The 15253-nt window shown below is 42.1% G+C and overlaps 1 protein-coding gene and 1 long non-coding RNA gene across 3 annotated transcripts in view; one reads left to right on the forward strand and one right to left on the reverse strand.

Annotated features, from left to right (window-relative positions):
- Window positions 1-14250, reverse strand: part of LOC131483625 (uncharacterized) — a 38513-nt gene extending 24263 nt beyond the window's left edge. The window contains exons 1-3 of one of the 2 annotated variants that reach the window (XR_009247819.1): window positions 14097-14250; window positions 3726-3777; window positions 2517-2587 (exon numbers count right to left, since the gene is read on the reverse strand). This is a non-coding gene — a long non-coding RNA (uncharacterized LOC131483625). The remainder of the gene's footprint in view (window positions 1-2516; window positions 2588-3725; window positions 3778-14096) is intronic. The other variant, XR_009247816.1, reaches the window with a different exon arrangement.
- The window catches only part of DCT (dopachrome tautomerase), a 36973-nt gene that overhangs the window by 3404 nt on the left and 18316 nt on the right, over window positions 1-15253 (forward strand). The window contains exons 2-6 of the mRNA XM_058681963.1: window positions 6399-6698; window positions 8539-8639; window positions 8773-8939; window positions 11169-11348; window positions 13019-13154. Coding sequence (XP_058537946.1) covers window positions 6399-6698; window positions 8539-8639; window positions 8773-8939; window positions 11169-11348; window positions 13019-13154 — 884 coding nt within the window. The remainder of the gene's footprint in view (window positions 1-6398; window positions 6699-8538; window positions 8640-8772; window positions 8940-11168; window positions 11349-13018; window positions 13155-15253) is intronic.

Genomic DNA, 15253 nt, shown 5'->3' on the forward strand with positions numbered 1-15253 from the left:
AAAAAAGAAGGAAATCACACAATACGTGATAGCATTGATGAACCTAGGGGGCATTATACTAAGGAAATGAAGCAGTCACAGAAGTACAAATGGGCTACTATTCGACTTCTGTGAGGTATCTAAAATACTCAAATTCACAGAATCAAAGAGTGGAATGCTAGTTACCAGGGGCCCGGGGAGTGAGAAACAGAGAGTTACCAGTCAACGGACACAAAGTTTCGGTTACGCAAGATGAACAAGCTACCCTACCACATTTACCAAAGGGTCAACAATAATGTACTGGACACTTAAAAATGCGGTCAAGGGCGTAGATTTCATGTTAAATATTCTTACCCCCCTAAAATATAATTAAAAACTAAAAAATACCCCATAGTCTTCACGACCTCGTAGTTGGTAAATGATATTAACCTAGGAAAGAGAAATAAAAACAAACTCTGAAGGGGGAAAAAAAACCCTAAATTATGTGTTCGAGTTCTCTGGAGAGAACTTCTCTATTCTCCATAGGGATACATGGAAACCAAAAAATTGCCAACTTGAGTGGTGAGGAAGAGCTGAATTTCAGGAGAAGATGGCACTAGCTTTTCACCTTACGAGTCTTAGAACATACCAATTGCAGCCGTGTGTTTGGACTTTTGGAAAACATGCGCAGCGAATAGGTTTTGAACTGTTGTCTCAGAGCTTCTTGTTTGTACACGAGACTAAGTACCTCCATTTTCCAATCTCTAAAGTGGGGATAATGATGAAACCACACTTGTAAAACCTTTTTGAGCTCTGTAGATGAAAGGCTGTGTGTGAGCATAAAGTATTGTTATTAAAATAATAGAATCTCTAATTAAAAGGAATAGGCTATTTAGAGCTCCTTGTAAATTCACTAATCGGTGGTCTTTAAGCTTATTTAGTCTAATGGCTTTCTGAGGTTGAGCTGATACAGTTCATGTAGGAACGTGCATGGCTTGGTTTTTCTAACTCTCCATTTTTATCCCAGTCCTAAGTTGGTCTAGGACTTTGTCTTTTTAAATTTAATTTTTGCCCAAGGACGTATTCAACGGTAGATAGATTGGTATCAAGGGACCCTTTCATTTTTTTCCCCCTCTCCATTTTCCAGTAAGATAATGCAATCTTTTCTAAAAGGCCCATCTTCTTATATTTTTTGCTGCTGCTATTGGTAGATTAGGGGAAAAAATGAACTCAGGTTAAATTGATGTAAGAAACCACCAGGGAATCTAAATTAGAAACATAAATATTTTGTGTGCTGGGCTCTCCTGTTGTTTCATTTTTCAGTTGTCGTCAGCATTTTAACGGATTCTTTAGACCAGGTTTAGAAGCTCAAAACATCAAAGGGGTCTGACTGCAGAGCTTTGGGAGATATGCTGGAAAAGGAATTTTTTTACTCAATACATTTCTGGGTTATAGGTGAGCTCAGATGCAGACAGATGCTTTCTTTTTTTACTTATTGGGGTACAGTTGATATATAATATATTAGCTTTAGGTGTACAACATAGTGATCCTACAGTTGCATAGACTACAAAATTAAAGTTAATACAATAATGTTGACTATATTCCTCATGCTGTACATGACATCCCCATGACTTACTTATTTTGTAACTTGAAGTCTGTACTTCTTAATCCCCTTCACCCATCTCCCCCCTTCTCCCCCACCCCAATTCTTTCTTATTGGGAAAATTAGGACCTCTATGTTGCTTTTCAGAGGCAAGTATGGCTTTGTAATAAGAAACGTCTTTGCTCAACATAATTGTGAAACAGCTCTGGTCTCCTGAGTCAGAATTCATCATTTTGTCTTTTGTGTTCTGTGGTGTTTGGGTTGTTCCTCCGTTTTCACTTTTCCCATAGCTAGACTTGGGTTGGTGTTTCACTGCGCACACGTCCTTCCTCTTTTATCCCCCCCTCTGTTTTATTATTTACTTATTCCAAGTTTTTGTTTAAATTCAAATTAGTTAACATACAGCGTAGCATTGGTTTCAGGAGTCCGACCAGTGATTCATCACTTACGTACGATACCCAGTGCTCATCCCAAGTGCCCTCCTTAATACCCCCCACCCATTTAGCCCATCCCCCCAATGCCCTTCATCTCCTGAATGGTGGCATTGTACCTTATTTGCATTTGTATCTCCTAGTGCCTAATGCTTTTTATGCAATTACTCATTGATTCATTCATTACCCACCCAACTGATGTTTATTTAGCACCAGTTATGCTAGACCCTTCAGGTCCAGAGAGGGAAAAAAACCCAACATGACTTTGAAGGTGTCCATAGTGTAGCGGATGGGGAAGACAGACATGAAGACAAATAGTTCCAATACTGCTTGTTAAGTGGCATCTACTAATAATGACACTTAATATAGAACTTACTCTGTAGCAGGCACTGTTCTAAGTGCTCGATATATTAACACGCTTGTTTCCCATAAGAACTCTATGAAGTAGAGCTCTTATCCCAATATGACAGGTCTGGAGAAGCTGAGTCCGAAGTTACAAAGCATGGCAACTTCTCTGAACATACCAAGTTGGGAGCACAGAGAGAAGCATGCTGAGTTCTGCCTGCCCTTTAGGGAGTAGGTGTTAATAAATTATCTGTTGAATGAAAAATGGGGGAGATAATTAGCTATTGATAATTTTGTTTCTAGCAACCAAAAATAATTGTGGTAAGGGAAGTGCAGGAATATTACAACTCATGGCATAAGTTATGAATTACTCAATTTCAATAAAACTCAAAGACAAGTTTTACGCATTGAAATGTAGAAATGCCTTGAATTATTAGAAAATTTAGGTGTGTTACTCCTTAGCATTTTGAAGGAGGGACTCACTCTCCTATTGTAAAGCTGTGACTATATATTCATCTCCAATCATCTGCCTGTAGGGAAACAGCTGGAAAGTTGGGTATTTAGTATTTTTTGGACGCAGTTTTTTCATTCACTCCTCAAAAGATACTCTAATCCTGTGAGTGTTGCCAGAGAAAGTGATACATTTTAATCAAAGGTGTTTTGAAACAGATCTACAATTTTAGTAGGTACCCTAGGGGAAAATAACCCTGGAATATGTTGTTTAGCATCTGGGACTATACTAGTGGCTCAATAAATATTTATAAGTAATTTGTATTTAAAAGCTTCACGCTAGTAATCCGTGTAAACTTTAACTTCACTTGACAATGTAAATTTAACTTGTAAATTTAATTGAAACCATTCAAAAACATGTTTTGGTCTTGGGACTAGTAGGATTTTTTTCTTTTTAGTATTTTTTATTTATGTTCTCATACAGTGTTAAAACATACAGATAACTGAACTATGCGAGTATAGACAGGATATTTTGTATGTTACAAGGAGCATAGAACCCAAATAAATTACCTTAAGAAATTCTTCCTACTTATAATATTTTTAACAACATTTTCTTTAACCATCAAAAAATGCATTGTGTAGGGGCACCTGGGTGGCTCAGTGGTTAACTGTCAGACTTCGGCTCAGGTCACAGAGCCTGCTTTGGATCCTGTCTCCGTCTCTCTCTGCCCTTCCCCCACTTGCACTCTCTGTCTCTCAAAAATAAGTAAACATTAAAAAAAAATCCATTGGGTTAATAGAAAAGGAGGCCTGTGCATTTTTTTTTTTTATGCAGCACAAGTGCTAATCATTTTGTTTCATGCTATTGTAAATTTTTCTCTTTCTTTAAAAATTCAAATAATCCTGTCTCTACTATGGTCATAATATTTTTTACTTACCTCTGTTTTGGTATTTATAGTTCATCCAAATGATTTACCGGGCCTGCTTTTCCTTTTAATGCAGAAGGATAGGGAGAAAGAGGAAGAAGAAATTTTACTTGTATTGGATTATTTACTACATGCTTTATACGCTTTTGTTTTTAATTATTTTTCAAAAGAAATTCAACTTTATTGAGATATGACTACAAATAAAAGTGTACAATTTTTATTTCGTTTCATTTTGTTTTATTTTATTTTATTTTATTTTATTGAGAGAAAAAGAGCATGAGCTGGGGAGAGGGGCAGAGAGAGAGAAAGAAAGAGATAGAGGAGTGGGGGAGAATCTTAACCAGGCTCCACACTGAGCGTGGAGCCCAACAGAGGGCTCAACCCACATCCCTGGGATCATGACCCGAGCTGAAATCAAGAGTTGGACGCTCAGGGGCGCCTGGGTGGCGCAGTCGGTTAAGCGTCCGACTTCAGCCAGGTCGCGATCTCGCGGTCCGTGAGTTCGAGCCCCGCGTCAGGCTCTGGGCTGATGGCTCGGAGCCTGGAGCCTGCTTCCGACTCTGTGTCTCCCTCTCTCTCTGCCCCTCCCCCGTTCATGCTATGTCTCTCTCTGTCCCAAAAATAAATAAAAAACGTTGAAAAAAAAAATTAAAAAAAAAAAGAGTTGGACGCTCAACTGACTGAGCCACCCAGGTGCCCAAAAGTGTATGATTTTTAAAGTGTACATTGTGATAATTTGGCTTTATATTTTTCTTATTTATTCAACAGTCATTTTGTACAAGGCCAACCACAGGCTTAGACAGCAGGATAACTGCCTTCTAGCTGCCTGTCTCTGAAGCAAGTCAATAATTGTGATAAATGCAATGAAAGGGAAATATGTGGTACCAGGGTTGCTGAGTGCAGAAACATCTGACCTTGATGTGTAGAGTCAAGGATGACCTCGTAGACCACCCGCTGTGAGGCTCAAAACAGTAGTAGATAATCAGGCAAAGAGGAATTTAAAGAGATGATGAGGGAAAAGTGCTGCAGGTAGGACGGGAAGCAAGTAAAAAGGTCTGGGAGGACGGGGAATAGGAGGAGAGGAGGAGTAGGGGAAAGAGGAGGGGGAGGAGGGGCAGGGGAGCAGAGTTGGTCTCCCACATTTTGCTTTATCTAACCCCTCTAATGCCCTGGGAGATAAGCATTATGATCCCCTTTTGCTTCAACATTTTGCTCCAGAAATATTACAACATTTACCCTCTAATTTACCACCACCTAGGGAATGAGGTGTTGGTCATACCAAAGGCAATAATCGAGGCTAAAAAGGGCAGAGTCAAGAACAAGCTGAAATAATTTCAACTGTAGATGCTGATCAGAAAACTCTTTAGCTCATAGGACTAGTACTCATTCCCTGGGTTGATAAAGCAGAGACATTTGTGCCACAGACGGGGAGCCCTGCAGTGATTTGCACTTCTCGATATCATGGCAGCTAATTCACCTTTATGACCTGCCAGCCTCCATTGATTTTGTCTTAACTCTGTCTCCTTTGTGAAATAAACCAGCTTTGTTAATGTTAGATTTCACCTGAATTCCTGGCAACCAGCTTATTTATTTGGGTTCTGCCCTGAGCTTGGTGTATATTCCCTTCCTTCTCTAAATCAGTGAACCACTCTGGGTCGGCCCATCTGTGTGTGCCATAGGATAGCGGGAGTCAGCAGCGTGCACGTGTAAGGCGGGGTTCAGTAGCGTGCATGTCCGAGATGGCTGTGCAGCCTGGGGGTGGGGGCGTGGGGGGGACACGGGGTTGGGGGACGCCTGCATGAGAGGAAGGAGAGCTTGGAAGGTGGCACATGTGTTTTAGTTTGTTAGGACTGCAGTAACAGAGTGCCACGGACTGGGTGGCAAACAGAAACTCTCCGTCCCTCCGTCTGGAGGCCCAAAGTCCCAGGCGTTGTCAGGGTTAGATTCTTCTGAGGTCTCTCTCCTGTTTTGTACGCAGCTGTCTTTTCCCTATGTCTTCATATGGTGTCTCTGTACCTATTGCCGTCTGAATTTCCTCTTCTTACAAGGACACTAGTCGTGTTGGAATAGGGGCCACCTAATGACCTCATTTTAACTTAATTACCTCTTTGGAGACTCTCGCTCCAAATACAGTCATCACTGAGGAACTGGGGGTGAGGACTTCAACTTACGGATTTTGAAGGGACACAGTCCACCTGTAACAGCATGTGATGCCTTTCATATTCTGTTTCTTTGCTGGGAGTATTTCTTTTTGTTTGTTTGTTTTGAGAGAGAGAGAGAGAGAGGGTGCACAAGCACGCATGTGAGATGGGGAGAGGAAGAGACAGAATCCCAAGCAGGCTCCACGATGTCAGGGCACAGAGCCCCACTTGGGGCTTGAACTCACGAACCGTGAGATCATGACCTGAGACGAAACCAAGAGTCAGAGGCTTAACTGACTGAGCCACCCAGGCGCCCCTGCGGGGGCTATTTCTACAAAACTCTCTAGCACTCGGTTCACTTGGAGATAGCAACGTTTCAAGAGGAGAATAAGGGAAGGAAATCGGTTTTCCTTGCCTTCTTGTAAACACCTTCAGTTTCTCCTCACTATCCCAGTGTTCAGATTCAGAAATTTCTTCCATGTTACATAAACTGACTTCCTCTTCTGTCTCTCCTTTTTCTTTTTTTCTTTTGAATATAAACCAGGACATTTTTATGGGTACCACTGTGGATTCTGCAGGTTTGGCTGGACCGGCCACGATTGCAATGAAAGGAAACCCCTGGTTGTTCGGAAGAATATCCATTCCTTGACTCTTCAGGAGAGAGAGCAGTTCTTGGACGCCTTAGACCTCGCAAAGAACACCACACACCCTGACTATGTGATCACCACACAACACTGGCTCGGCCTCCTGGGGCCCAACGGGACCCAGCCACAGATCGCCAACTCCAGCATTTATGATTTCTTTGTGTGGCTCCATTATTACTCTGTGAGAGATACATTATTAGGTGGGTTTTCCCCTTAGCTTAGGGTATATTCCTATAGGTTTGGGGCTGGGGGTGGATGGGCGGGAAGTAATCAGGCAGGTGAATTAACAAGAGAACAACCTTTAGGGAAGGGTTAGGCTTATGAAAGTCATCAGATTATCAAAATGCTGCCCGAAGTTGGGATGGAGCAGTTTCTACCAGTACGTTGGCTGACTTTCAAAAATGTTTTCTCCTGGAGTTCGTGTTTTGGGTTCAAAGTCTAAACTCTCCTCTGTGAAACTATTTCCCCTCAAAGGCAAGAGTTGGTGGAGCGGAGGAGGCAAATTCCTTTCGATTCCAGAAGAAAACATTCTAAGTCTGGCCATGGAAGCCCTCTCTGACCTTTTTCTTCAAATTAGAGGAATTAACTGAACATGTGCTAAAGCACATGACGCTTCTCTGTGCAGAATTAGAGTGTGCGGAGAGAGTGCGTTTCATTAAACTCGCATGTGTTAGTCTTTAGACTTTCGGATCATCATCATTCATGGTGCCCATAATATGGTGTACTCCAGGCTGGGATTGAGTCAGTGAATGCCGCAGACATCAGTACATTCCAGGGGGGTGTGAATCCATTCTGAGTTCTGCTCGGTGCAGTTCTGAAACATTGGCTCTACCTATCACCCCCACTTTTGGGGTCCCTGGTTAAGGTCAGGGCACATGAAGACATCAAGTTCACTTTGCATAGTCAGATTCCCATGGGAATTGCCTGTCTTTGGGTTTATCACTGGTTCCCTATTGCTGGATTTTGCGTCATTAGTTTGTTTGGGGAATATTAAACTGCGTTCTGAATTGAAACATTTAAAAAGGATGATGTAGCCATCATCCGTGACAACCATTCTTTCCTCAGTGTGAGTCCTTTAAAATCTGCTCTCGGGTAAGCATTTGTCTTTCTTTATCGATAGATAAGGAGGCTCTTCTGGCTATAAACCTGTGTAGTTTTCCTGTCATCACTCTGAGGAATTTTTGCTTTATGAAAGAGTAGTCTCTCTGGAGGGACAGAAGACTATAATTTCTGGTTGGATCTAGGAATTAAATTTCTATTTGTGTCTGTTCAGCTTTCTGAAGTTATGATAGGCACTTTGAAAAAGAACTAAAGTTAGCTAAAGTTTCTACATAACCACTAAAAGCTGTTACGGAAGAGGAAGAAGCATAGAACAGGCAGTAAGGAGGTCATTAAATTGCCCACAGCTTTTCACTACAATTGGCAGTTCCAATGGCCAGCCAAATTGGTTTGGATGTATTTCTCTCTCTTCTAGTCTTGGCGACCATGCTTGTCAGCTAGTGGTTTTAACTGATCAATGGCTGAGGCAAAACCCAAAAGAACGGAAAGTTCTTCCCAGTTTCATAATTGCCTGAATTAGGACTAAGTGCAGTTGAAGTTACTTTACTATTAATTAATCCCTCCCTTATGAATGTGTGCATTTATAAGGAACAGGTTGATAAATGTCTTTTGAAAATGTATTTCATTGAGGGCTTCGTGGTCTATTCCTTTGGATACCTTTATTTCATCTTAATGAAATGTTGCTTAAAAATATGTCAGGGCTCTCAAAGCTGAAAGTGACCTGAATTTCTCTCGATCTCTGTTGACAATCAAACTTCTGAGAGATGAAGGAGAATTTATCCTAAAAGTGTTAGTTGCTTCCGAAATTGTTCTGTTGTTGCTGTTGTTGGTTTCAGAGGGATAAATGACAAAACCAAAAAATTTTTTTCAATTAAAACAGCATGGACTTATTGGCTCTGTAGACCCATCCCAATGGGGTAAGGGTTTGACATTTGAAAAATTCTATTCCACAATCTTTAGCATGTTTCCCAATTGCTTTAGGACCAGGGCGCCCATACAAGGCCATAGACTTCTCACACCAAGGACCCGCCTTCGTTACCTGGCACCGGTACCATTTGCTGTGGCTGGAAAGGGATCTCCAGGTTGGTCAAAACTATGCATTGGGTACTTTTAATTTTGCATTTGGTCAAGACCCATAACAGTCTTTGCTTTCCATGCTTTCTTGTTGTATTTGATATTATGAGTTAAATAACTAGGCTTGCCCTTTGCTTTTAGCGCCTTATTGGCAACGAGTCCTTTGCTTTGCCCTACTGGAACTTTGCCACTGGAAAGAACGAATGTGACGTGTGCACAGACCAGCTGTTTGGGGCAGCAAGACAAGATGATCCAACTCTAATTAGCCGGAACTCAAGATTCTCCAGCTGGGAAATTATCTGTGATAGGTAATGGCATATATACCTGCAATGGAAATACAGAGACCACATTTTCTTGTGTCTGAGAGATGGAGAGGCACTTTATATTTCTATTTCTAATGTGTGTTGAGTTCTGTTTCCATGTTGCTGAAAATTATTTTCCTGAAGGAGGTAGGATTTTAAAAAAATTCTAAGCCCCTTAATAAAAAAAAAATGCAGGTATGGAATTGAATGTGCTTGGTCATAATTTCTAGATCAAGTGTTTTCTTCTTTTTTTTTTAATGTTTATTTATTTTGAGAGTGAGAGAAAGAGGGAGAGCACGAGCAGGAGAGAGGCCCAGAGGGAGAGATAGAACCCCAAGCAGGTTCCACACTGTCAGCGCAAAGCCAGATGCGAGGCTCAATCCCACGAACTGTGAGATCATGACCCAGGCCAAAATCAAGAGTCAGATGCTCAACCAACGGAGACCCCCCCGCCCAGCCGCCCCTAGATCAACTGTTTTAAAATTAGAAGTAGTTTCTGCATTCAGCCAAACATTCTTAAGCACTGATCATATTCCAAGCAGTGAAATAGTACTGGCAATACAAGGATGGATAAAAGAGCTTCCCACTTGACTATGGTTTTATGTTTACAAAGGCAGATTGTGTGTAAACAAATTACAATACAGCGTGAAAAGTATCATGATAGGTATAAGTGGAAAGCCAAGAAGAGAGGCAGGGAAATCCTCTAAGATGCGGAGGCACAGACCTTAAGCAGATGTAGGGTGGGGTGGTGAGTGTGTCCTAGGTGGAGGGAACATTATGTATGAAGCTATAGAAGTCTCTGGAAGCAGTCTGGTATGGCTGGACCATCGGGCGATGGTGAGCTGAGAGGGACCAGGGATGGGGCAGGGGAGAATGATCTCTGAAATACTGAAGAACACATAAGCAGATGAGCAACCTGCCGCCCATGGGGAACCCTGTCCTCCATGATCCCTTAGATTGGTTTCTTTTCCCTGGCACACATCTCAGGAAAAATTCCCCACAAGGCTCTTCTGCCTTCCTTTATTCATCTGTTTCCTCCAAATCCTCCTGTTTTTAACCAGACTGCTCTAGCTCCCCCGCCCTGTGTCTTTCTCCTGCTCCATGGCATCGAGCTTCCTTGTCAACGCCCCCAGTGTGGGTGTGCACTGTCTGCAGGGGTGCAGGTCAAGCTGGGAGGGATCCTGTCTCCTCCATTCTGAGCTTTTCCTGCAGCCCTGTGGAGAGTGCCCTACAACATGCAGGGATGTAAGAAGTGCTTTTTGACATGATGCCATAATCCCATAAAGCCCCATTTCTCATAGCTCCTTGGGGAATTAATAGGTGGTCCAATCAAACACATTTAAGGAATGCTGAGTTACAAAGGTTTTACATTTTAGAACATCTCCGAGACTTTCCTATGGAAGTGTACTCTTAGAGGGAGCCTAAACTCACCCAACTCTGACACACTTACTTCACAGACTGTGTCACTGGCACACACTTGGGAAATGCTGCCTTGGAGGCCTTTCTGCCTTGTTTTCTGGTACTGGCCGCTTTCATCCTCACGTGTGCACTGATTCTATTCTCACAGACCCAGGACTATCCCCTTACCCATTAAAACCCACACAGAAACATCTTTGATGTTTTATCTCCTGCAGTGAAATAATGCTCTACTGGTGGAATTCTAGGCCACAACAAACTTGTAGGGTGTAATCTTTTATGGGTGTGGAACCTTCTCAGCCTCTGTGTTTACCACATAGCTATCCCTGCCATCTTGGAACACTTTCTCATGCAACTTTTTTCTTAATATCTCTCCTCTACCTAGTTTTGTCTGTTTTTACTCTGGTGCCCTTCATTTGCCTTCAGTTTGCCTAAAATGTTCTCCTAGCCTTACGCAGCCATTTCTGCCAACACTAGCTTAGCTGGGTATAAAACAGGTCACCCTGCTCTCTCTTCAGTTACTCATCATTCAAATGCACCTCCTAGGAGTCACCATCTTGCTTATAAACTTTCTTACTTTCCAACGGAATGGTACTTTATCTTCACATATATGCATATTTTATGCATCTGGTTTTTTGAAACTCTTTAATCCATAATTACTTTTGAAGATAGTACTTTTACCACATATTTTTGACCCTTGTAAGGTAACTATAATAAGATTTTATTATGACTAAGTTTTTGCTTGGTTTGCTTGGCCCAAAGTTATGATAGTAGCCACAAATTAAAACATGCTATTTTCACTCTCCTTACAACCCTTAGCCTAGATGATTATAACCGCCGGGTCACCCTGTGTAACGGAACCTCCGAAGGTCTGTTAAGAAGAAATCAAGTGGGAAGAAACAGTGAGAAATTGCCAACTTTAAAAGACGTGCAAGATTGTCTGTCTCTCAAGAAGTTTGACAATCCCCCTTTCTTCCAGAACTCTACCTTCAGCTTCAGGTTGGTGCTCTGAGCTCTGTTAGACTGGCAGTTTACAATATTTTAGATTTTCGTGCCTGCGGTTGTAATGAACTGGAAGGAAATCCAGTGTTGCGAGTCATTTACAAAGCTAAGTAAGGGCTTGATGAGCAAGGATAACAAGGAGCCACTGTTAGGAAACTCATCATCCACCCACTCTAATGGGTAGTGTGGTTTTAATATCTTCTAACTTAGCTATTCAAAACCATCTTTTGTATTTCTAATTATGGCACATATGTAAGCACTGTCTTCAGAACCAGGGTACTTCATTGAATATAGTATTTAAAAACATTTGCTCGTGCTCTTTCTTTTTCTTTTCTTTTAAATTTATCAGCCATAGACCGTAACAGTGAGGTCTAAGATCTCCGAGGAGTATTGCAGACTAAATTCAACTCAAATTATAGCACAGCAATGACATTACAATACTTGAAATTTAAAGGCCAACTAATAATTCTCTCCCTCTAAAAAGACTTTAAGAATTGTAAGAAATAAGTACGGATGTAAATAAGATTTTAAACAAAGATGAATGGGGCTCCAAAAAGGCACGGTGGATAGATTCATGGTCTTCCAAACCAGAGTCTCTCTAACTGTGTGTAAATTATACAACCGATGTGTTATTTGGGGCTGGACAGGAGTAAACTGAATGTAAACGCAGAGGCTGTGCTAAGTGCAGCAGAGCTCAGAGTCTGCACTGGCATTAGACACAGACCTCAAGTAGTGTCCAAGGTCATGTAAAGGCTGACACCTAAGACGGTTTGAGAAGGAGTATGCATTCATTTTTTTTTACTGTAGTAAACATGCTGTTGAAATGGAGTGTAATCTTTATAGATTTGAGTTAAAGGAGTGGTTATCAAGGTGTGGTGCCTAGACCACCATAATGGGCATCACTTGGAAGCTGGTTGGAAAGACAGATTGTGAAACCCAGCCCACACCAACTGAACCAGACACTCTGAAAGTGGGGCATGAAATATGTGTTTTTCTTCAGTGATTCCCATGTACGCTTCAATCTGAGGATCCTTGAGTTAGGATGAAGACAATTTGAATTTCCTACAAAATGGGGAGGGGAAAAAGACAAGGGTAAGAAAAATTTGGAGATATGTTTCGAAGGCTGAATATAACTGATCACAGACCATGAATCTATCCATCATGCTTTTTGAAGCCCTATTCGTCTTTGTTTAAAATATTATTTACATCCATATTTATTTCTCACTCTCAAGCCAGAGGTCTGTTTAGTTGAGAAATGGGAATATAAGATTTTATATTAATTCCAAAAATATTTCTGATCACTGGCCATGTGCTGGGCATGGTATTGATCCCTGGCAATAAAAATCACAAGAAAACACAGTCTGTGTCTTCTAAGAGTTCATAGCCTGGCATGGGAGACAGATATGAAGGTAAAAATTGGTCATACAGTACACATAAAAGAGGTGTAATCCCACTGAGCAGTGCAGTAGTAGCAGTGATCAAGAGTTCCCTCCCCTTATTAAGATCATTATTAAAGGTTGGGACTAAGTTGCAGTTAATGAGCTGGGACAGAGCTTCCCCTTTCCCTGCCCCATCTCAAGTTAGAAGACTATTATTTAAGTTGGAAACAATAAAAAGAGACCTTTATCAATCGTGACTCTCGTTGCTGACATATTGATTTCTCTCAGGAATGCCCTGGAAGGGTTTGATAAAGCAAACGGGATCCTGGACTCTCAAATGATGAGCCTGCATAACTTGGTTCATTCCTTCTTGAACGGGACAAGCGCTTTGCCACACTCTGCTGCCAATGATCCCATTTTTGTGGTATGTTCAAAGGCTCAGAATAGATGGAAAATTTTCTAGATAATACGTTGGATGTATTTGCTTTTCAGAAAGATTAAGGTTTCATGTGTGTGTGTGTGTGTGTGTGTGTGTGTGTGTGTTTTCTCTGTGTGAACATTGGGATGTATTCATATGTGAATTCATTTTACTCTACACCACACAGGTGGTTATATGGCATTTAAAGTCCCCTCTTTAGAAACCCATGCTTTAGAGATGATTAGCTTTGGAATGACCCCAGACAGGAGTTTATAGTCCAGAGGTGGATTCATAAGTTAGCATAATGATATTATAAATCATATCACAATTTAGCATAATTTATATAATAAATTAGTAAAATGGAAATAATTTTTCAATGATCAGATGAGTGGTGTTGAAGATGAACGGTGGGACCACCATGACCCTTGCATGGAACCCAACCACTTGGCAACTTCGGAGCAGCACACAAGTCCACGGCCCTGTTTGGCGTTTGGTCCTGGGCCCCCTCGTTTTGCAAAGCATTCTGCCTATAAATGAGCTGCTCCTGCTGTCTCCATGTCATTGTGTCCGCTTTGGACTGAATCTTTCATGTCAGATACTTGCCAGAAGAGAGTGTGGGCTTCCTTCAGAGTACAAGAATAGGTTCTTTTAGGCCTTCTGTGTCTACTCGCTAATCAATGCTTGTAGGTTGACCAGAAGCTGGTCTTCACTTGCTTTCATGGTTCCACGCCACCTAGGAACACGTTCATTTGAGATGGGGAGGGCACTATGGCCACTACCTACCCCCAAACGTAGGAGGCCACTGATAGGTAAGAGAACCTGGTAGTGCTGAATGGTTTGGGTCAGTTTGCAAACTTAATTGTATATTCAGTCATTTCTTTTTGGTTGGCAAATGAAAGAGTCTACTCACATTAATTTAGAATAAGAAAATGAATATTTTGACTTAACTGGGAAACTGAGAAATGCCGCCGGCTTCAGGTATGGCTGAATCTGGGGGCTCAAATGACGTCAGCTAGCTCCCTGTGTCTGTCTTTATAAACCTCTTCCTACGTGGCAGTTGAGCTAGCCGTTGACAGCCACAAATGTGCACTCTGCCAGCTTATCACAGGGGGGAGGAAGTAGCCATGTTACCATAGTAACAGAGAACGGTTCCACGATTGGCCAGGCCTGGATAATGTGCCCTCCCTGAACCAATCAGTGTGGCAAGGGGAATGAGGTATTCTGATTGGCCAGACTAAGGTCACATGTTCACCCCTCGCCCCTTCCCACCAATGAGTGTGCGCCACTTTAGGGAGTTCCGTGCGGGAAAGAAAGTTTGTGTCAGCCAGTAGAGGGGCGGAGAGTGTAGGAGAGGTGCTGGACACGGTAGTACGACAAATGCTTTCCTTTAATACAGAAACTGCATGTGATGTTCTTTAATTTATTAGCTGGCGTCGTATCTCTGAGAGGAAATACAGCCAGTACGGAGAGCTTCTGTTGATTATGGAGGAACCTCATAATTCTTTAAAATTCATGGTGTAATGAACTCCCTTGATATGTTTGTCTCACTTTAAAACAAAAGGAAAACGGGCACCTGGGTGGCTCAGTCCGTTAAGTGTCCGATGTCGGCTCAGGTCATGATCTCACTGTCCGTGAGTTCGAGCCCTGCATCGGGCCCTGTGCTGACAGCTCGGGGCCTGGAGCCTGCTTCGGATCCCTCTCTCTCTTTCCTTTTCCCGCTCACACTGTCTCTCTCTGCCTCTCAAAAACCGAAGAAATGCTAACTAAATAAATAATTAACAAAAGGTAAAACAGGAAGACACTTGATGGGATGCTAAGTGTTAGAATTCCAAGCCTTATTCGTTTTAAAAACCTGCTCACCAAGGGGCTGTCTTGAGACTGGCAAAATAAAGAGGTGCAGGTCAGGGCCATGTCACCCCAGCTGTCCTTGGGCTGTACCCTCCAGTCAAAGACCGCAAGGAATGTACCTGTTGTGGAACACTGTTGGCTTTAGTCTTTGTCGCAGCGACAGACTGGGAAACCACCGGGTGGCTCAGGTGCTGGAAGAGAATGAAGGGATCTGGGCTTGTGCTAGCGGATCTGGGGAGGGTTTAAGGAAGCGGGGC

The sequence above is a fragment of the Neofelis nebulosa genome, chromosome 1 (genome assembly GCF_028018385.1).
Source record: "Neofelis nebulosa isolate mNeoNeb1 chromosome 1, mNeoNeb1.pri, whole genome shotgun sequence".
Taxonomy (NCBI): domain Eukaryota; kingdom Metazoa; phylum Chordata; class Mammalia; order Carnivora; family Felidae; genus Neofelis; species Neofelis nebulosa.